Source organism: Vespula pensylvanica, chromosome 2, assembly GCF_014466175.1.
Source record: "Vespula pensylvanica isolate Volc-1 chromosome 2, ASM1446617v1, whole genome shotgun sequence".
Classification (NCBI taxonomy): domain Eukaryota; kingdom Metazoa; phylum Arthropoda; class Insecta; order Hymenoptera; family Vespidae; genus Vespula; species Vespula pensylvanica.
Window position 1 is genome coordinate 14403248 of NC_057686.1, and position 7273 is coordinate 14410520.

Genomic DNA, 7273 nt, shown 5'->3' on the forward strand with positions numbered 1-7273 from the left:
TACTTTTTTTTTCTTCTTATTTCATTCTCCTTACTTTTTTTTCTGCTATGACGTGCCTACGTATGTACGTACGTCGAGCGCGTTATCTTCACTCACGAGTCATAATAATTAAATACTCTTTCATACGTTGTGTGCTAAGTATTGCGCGCGTGTAAGTTCCAGTTCGTACGCTTATCGGATTGGAAAAAGATTTCTTAAGAAATAACTTTTTCCTTATTTGTTTTTCTTCGAAATGCAACATTTTCTTCGTGTTTCATTTCGAAATTTGTATTTTTTTTTTATTACTACTACTACTACTACTACTAGTATTATTATTATTTTATTTTTGAGGGTAAAATATCCCCCGACAAGCGTCTTAAACATGGAACCCTAGATTCAGCAATATGATTACAGCATTGCTCAACCTTACTTCGTGATTAGCCTTGTTTTAGCCTACTTTTCTAAATCAACTGTGCTGCGTTAGTTATAGTAATATTTCTCGTCGTACATTCGCGCTCTGTGATTATTATATATTTAAGATATCTATGTATATGTATGTATATATATATATTTATATACATACATATATATATAGGTATAAATATATATTTAAATATTAAATATACTCTCGCTGACGATTGGACTTACTTGGGTACGAGAAGTCTTCACCTATGCGGGTAGATTGGAGGACGAGAAGAGAGTTTTTGAACAGATACAGATGTGAAGAGTTAGTTAAAATAATGATCACTGCTTTTACATACGCTTATTATTGTTTCCTAATATAGAGTTATTCTTTGTGTGTTTCTTGTATGGATCTATATATTATAGGATCTATATATGCGTGTGTATCTATGTAATACGTTTTGTCTTGACGATGAGAAATTAGAGTTCGTAAAACCAGATCAAATCAAAAGTAGAAGATAACTAAATAAACGATTAATAATGACACATTTCATTTTTCTTCACTCTTTTTTGTTGTTGTTGATTTTTTTCTTCTTTTTTTGTTTTGATTTGGACGGTTACGATCTCCATTAAATGGTAACAGGTGAGATGGATTTCTACGAACAAATGTATTGTGAAAGCGATGGATCGTACGTATGTATGGACGAGTGAGTCTCTGTGAGTACTTCGTGTGATCAGACGTACAGATAGATCACGTATGTTTACACACCTAGTACGAAGGAACACTCGTATCGGTAACTATACGTAGTTATATATTGTATGCACTACACTTACTTTCCTGCTTTCGAATGGACTTTAAACGACACGAAGATAACAAAGCTTTCCCGCACGTTTTTCTCCCATTTTCTCTTGTGTCATTTTTGTTTTTTAATTTTGTTTTTATCTCCGTTTCCTTTCTTTTTCTTTTCCTTTTTTCTTTTTTTTTTCTCTCTTTTTTTTTTTTTTCTTTCAAATTCGTTGCATTCCATCATTTTTGCTTCGTTTTCTTTCCCCTTCGAACATTAACGTTGGCCATGAAAAGAATTTTGGGAATCTAATCTTATACTTTTTCTAAATTCATTCTCCGTTGATGTTTAATTTGTGATTATATAAAAAAAGAAAGAAAATCGCGATAAAGTATTCTAAGTTTTGATGATACATACACCAACGTTAACGAATTATTAAAGGCAATTATCTCACGAATCGAAAAATTTCTATCGATTCATTAAAAGATTCCATCGAGTATGTATGTACACCAAATTTACGATAGACAAGTCCAAAAAATTACTACATGACTATGTATATAGTATAGTATATAATGCAGCGAATAGAGAATGTAACACACATGTAATAACACAATCAATGTTAACACATACGACAAAGATCTAAGGGAGTCAAAAAAAAAGTTTTTTCGTTCGAAGAGCGTTCTGTAAAATGTCGAAAGCTATTCATAGAGACGTATGTATATCTCGAGCTCTTTTAGAAATCAATGGTTATATTGATTAATTAACAACGAGTAAATGCCACAAGAACTAAGAGAAAAAAAGAATAGTAATGATGATAATAAATTCGGGCCTTTGTTAACGGTCGTTGTCATTATTAAGGAATAAGAGAGAAAGATAGATAAAGAGATATATGTATATAGATAAATACAGGTAGATATAGACAAAGAGAAAAAGAAAGATACAAAAGAATTAACGAAAGTAGATACGAATAAACAACTAACTGATCTAAATATATATGTATATATAGGTGTATATATTCTAAACACACGTCGAATAATAATAATGATTAAACATCAAATCGATTCAACGCGAATCGAATACACGAATAATCTATATAAGTCCGTACACGTGTGTGTATATACGTATATATATCTATGTATGTATAATATGTATTAGTATACCGATGAAATTTCACGATCCATTTTACAACAATTAACCATTTTGAAACACTTACAAACCATTATAAGAACTACATTTATATAGAAAAGTACACATCGATGTATAATAGTAATAAAAATAATAACAATAACAATAATAATAATAATAATAATAATAATAATAATAATAATAATAATCTCGATGGCAAAAAAATTAATATAGCATCACATCAATACAGGGCTCAAAAAACACTAAACTGTATTCTACACTTGTTCTCTCATATTGTTGCTATACTGAAAGAGTATAATAATAGAGATGGAGTAAGTGAACAAATTAGCAGAACGAAGTAACGAGTAGAAATAATTTTGTTGAACTATGCTCGAAACATCGTAGCGTTTTATTAGTTTCCTTCTTCTTCTTTTTTTTTTTTTGATCTAATTCTTTACAGGGTCATTTCACTTCGCTGTGCTAATCATTCCTTGTGTTGATCACATGTTAGCATCTTATTCCTTTGTTGACCGTTTCTTCGCTTATAAATTGGAAACGATGAAGAGAGAGATAGATAGATAGGTAGATAGAGAGAGATAGAGAGAGATAGAGAGAGAGAGAGAGAGAGAGAGATAAAGTGATAGAGATAGACAGAGAGAGAGAGAGAGAAAGAGAGAGAGAGAGAGAGAGATCACTCGCGAAACGTAAGCCTTAACGAATGAATTAATCTACATAATGGAAAGGTCGAGTTGAGTTGGTTGTTTACTCGTTCCACCATTTCGTACTTTTCCGTCATTTCGTTAACGCCTACGAAACGAACTACCCTGACTTCGTGAAATCGTCGATCGAAATCGTTATTTGAATGACAACGATCGTTATATTACGTTTATCTAACTTTTGCTAGGAATTACCGAATCGAAGGATATCAAGAGAAAGAAAGAAAAAGATAAATAAATAAATAAATATATAAATATGATATAGTTATTAAAAAAAAAGAATTATCTTTCGATTCTAATAGCATAAATCTATTTGATCGGAATCGATTTAACATAAAATACGTTGACTCATGGATTAAACATTTTTACTTTTTCTTTTTCATTTTATATTCGTATCATTGAATTTCATCCTGTTTATATTAATACTATTATTTTCCTAACTTTTCTTTTCAACGCTCTCAACTCTGATATGATTATTTTCAATTTTAATATCACGTGTATATTCACGCAAGTACATTATTCATATATCTATGTACATATAAGACTGTTTTCATAGCGATTTGTATTATTAACTAAATGAAGTATCAACTTGTCAGAGACGATTCAAAAGCGTTATAGAGAGAAAAATGGAGAATGTCGTAACAAGAGGAATGAATTCACAGTGCAAAAGGTTAATTTCATTTTATTTCTGTTAGTTTAAACGAATCCACGAGTCTTCGTATATTAGCGACACGTTACTACTGTCCGTAGAGAGAATCGATTGGACATACATATGTGAATATCTATCTGTTCATAAATGAAAGAATAGATGATAGAGAGAAGAGAGATAGATAAATAAATAAATAAATAAATAAATAAATAGATAGATAGATAGATAGATAGATAGATAGATAGATAGATAGATAGAGAGAGAGAGAGAGAGAGAGAGAGAGAAAGAGAGAAAGAGAGACTATCTATACTGGGGGATACATACTTGCTCTTCCGACCATTTGAACAGCTCGCACGCCTTTCCGGAATGTGGCCACTGCCCGGAGGGAGGAGAACCAGAGCTGTTAGTTGTCACACCAAAATAATGTCAACCTATATACGAGGTTTACAATGCGTGGAGGGAAATCCGAGGGTCTAAAGATCGACGTGTGTCGCTGTCGGTATAAACTTAAAAACACAAAGAGATGAAAATCAAAATCGATCGTACCAATCCGATTTTCAATCGGGAATATTCAATTAAATATATCAAATAGTTTCTTCGAATGTTGTTGAAGTACGATCGATCCGATTTTTCTCGTAGACGTTCGATGAATAGAAAACCATCGACATCGGCATTGCCATCGAAATTATATTTTTGTCTTTCCTTTTTGTTTTCGCATTTTTGCTATTTCCCTTTTTTTCTGTCTTTTTCCTTTTCTTTTGTTTTTAATAAACCACTTGTTATTATACCGTAAGAGATGAGCGGACAAAAAACATGGCATTTCTTTTAGTCTATGTGCATAATTTTTACACATAATTTTTACTCAAGTGGGACTTGATGATTGTCTGTTGTACGTACAAATATTATTCGTAAATATTTAATCGCTTGCTCTTTCAGTGGGTAATAAAATGGCTGTTCTAGTTTGTTAGTCATTCAGACCACGTAAGGCGAAGTAACGCGCAAATCAGAAATTTCTGGGGAAGTTATATGGTTTGACCCAAATAATAGGTGTCTGAATTCTGATAATAGGAGATTCGTAATTGACGAATATTATAATCATTGCTAAATTCCTTAAAAAATAATTTGTATTCTTTACAAATCGATTTGGCAAAGAGCTCTCAAATGGTATACAAACTCTTCTCGCTTGAATCTCGAGTCAAAGAAGTAGTACGGACTGAGTAGATACCTGAGAGTCCACCACTTAAGAAGGAACCTTCATCAACGTCTGTCATTTACGATTGAAAAGACCGCCAGAGATTAGAACGATGTATCGATGTTATTGTTCTTGTCATGTTGGTGAATGATTTTATGTTAATGCTGATATATGATAAATATATGTCGATGTGTATGTATACGTCATAGATAAATATATATATATATATATATATATATATATATATACACTTTATATAGATTCGTTATGCTTCATATTCAAGGACGAAGGAAGTATGTTTCTCGACGTGGGTGTGTTCGATAAACCCTGGGCATCGATAATGTATTTCGAAAATTTCCGACTTAATTTTTCTTAATTTTAATGAGGACTATGATATTTTTACTTGACAAAATAATAATAATAATAATAATAATAATAAGAAGAAGAAGAAGAAGAAGAAGAAGAAGAATAAAAACGGATGATAGAGTTACACGACGATGAGAGATCGTCATACAAAGGCCTTTGTGTGTCCCGTTTTATGAACGTGTCTCTAGTCAAGGTTAATGGATGCTTCTAATTTTACATACATATATACTTACGTACGTACGTACGTATGTATGTATTTACGTACGTTGGGTATACTTGGGAACGATAAGGATAAAGTCGCAATTAACTATCATAATTTGTTAAATGGTTACTCGTACACACATTGCGCTGGTAAATAAGACGTTAGGAGAGTTCTATCATAGTTTCTAGAGAAAGAGAAAGAGAAATAGAGAAATAGAGAAATAGAGAAAGAGAAAGAGAAAGAGCAATAGAGAAATAGAGAAAGAGAGAGAGAGAGAAAGAGAAAGAGAAGAATGGGATGGATAATCGATAGATTTTATGACTCGCTTGTTACGAATCGAACGATCATATATAGGCGGCGCCTTGGTCATAGTTGATACATTAAAGTCTATTAACAGGTAATACGCTGTTATTGCATGATATATATATAACACTTGTTTTTAATATGTTATTACTTTCTTAGAAGAAAATTGTAATATAAACGATTAGAATAGAAAGGTTTAAAAATCCGTGAACATTACACGGATTTACGCCGACTCGAATAAATTTTCAATGTTTTTGAATTTATCATTTCTTTTCTATTTTTTCTTTTTTTTTTGTATTTTTGTCTTTTTTACATTTTATCTATGTACATATATCAGATTTATAGAAAAAAAAGTGATCGAATCGACGTGAACGGAGCTGTGACAATTAAGGGGAAAGTAAGAAACTGATTAATTTTCTTAACACATAGCAAATAGCGTTAAGTGTTATCAGAAATTCGTGTAAGTTAAATCGAACGAGTAGAGTGAAATCAGCCGATCAAATTAATTCGGCGAAAGCACACCGAAGCGACGATTAATTACAACAATTAACAGCAAGCCTTTAAGAATTGGAAAAATAGGGGAAATTATAAATGAAAGAGATAAAAAATGAAATAAATAAGAGAAAAAATTAAAAGACGGGCGATAACTTCCGTCGATCAGTGATACGTCACAGGCACTAATAATATGTGTAAACACAGAGAGAAAAAGAGAAAGAGAGAGAAAAAAATGAGAGAGGCAGAGAGAGAGAGAGAGAGAGAGAGAGAGAGAGAGAGAGAGAAAGAGAAAGAAAGAGAATCATTAATTACGTTCGATGTAACAACGTGCTTTAGCATGAAAAATTTGCGTTTTGCAGAAAAATCTAAGCCAACTTATTGATCGTCTTCCATGTGTCATTAACCGACTTGTTAATCTGAAACATTAATTTGATCAAAGAAATAGAAAAACAAAAGCGATTACTAAATGCTTCGAAGATACTAGACACACTGCTAGTAGCTCTTGCAAAAGCCGAATGATCAAACATTACGAATCGAGAGTTATCTCAAATAACGAAGTAAACGAACAAATTCATTGAGATAAGATGAGATAAACTTGTATTACTTACTTCATCTTATCTCTTGTCTCGTTTTTTTTTTTCTTTTTTTAATAACGACATATACAAAACTTTATGTGCGAGTTCAATCATCTTTGGTGAAAGTGAAACGAAGAAAGAGAGACAAAGAGGGAAAAGTGAAGGAACGTGAAAGGATTTTTGTAAAGCGTGGTAGTGATTTATAAAAAAAAAAATTTTGTCAGAATAATTAAAACGGACAATTAATTGTCGATCGATCTAACGACGATCATTTCGTTTTTTCTTTTCTTCGTTTCTTTTTCGAACGTTCCGATGAAAATTAATTGTAATTTTGTTATTATTATTAATATTAATGTTATTATTATTATTATTACTATTATTATTATTATTATTATTATTATTCCAACAAATTTTTTTCATTTAAATCGGATAATTAAAAGGATTGGAAAAACGGGAGGAAGAGGTTGGTAGAAACAGGCATACC

At 31.4% G+C, this 7273-nt stretch overlaps 1 protein-coding gene across 50 annotated transcripts in view; it reads right to left on the reverse strand.

The window, feature by feature from the left end:
* The window catches only part of LOC122626874 (calcium-activated potassium channel slowpoke), a 71029-nt gene that overhangs the window by 7500 nt on the left and 56256 nt on the right, over positions 1–7273 (reverse strand). For 17 of the 50 annotated variants that reach the window (XM_043807340.1, XM_043807343.1, XM_043807342.1 and 14 more), the window contains 3 exons: position 7273; positions 3981–4031; positions 628–648 (listed from right to left, as the gene is read on the reverse strand). The exon at position 7273 is cut by the window's right edge and continues 68 nt beyond it. The exons of 6 other annotated variants lie outside the window; for them this stretch is intronic. In XM_043807340.1, the coding sequence (XP_043663275.1) occupies positions 628–648; positions 3981–4031; position 7273 (73 nt within the window). The remainder of the gene's footprint in view (positions 1–627; positions 649–3980; positions 4032–7272) is intronic. 27 more of the 50 variants (XM_043807376.1, XM_043807362.1, XM_043807371.1 and 24 more) reach the window with 4 other exon arrangements.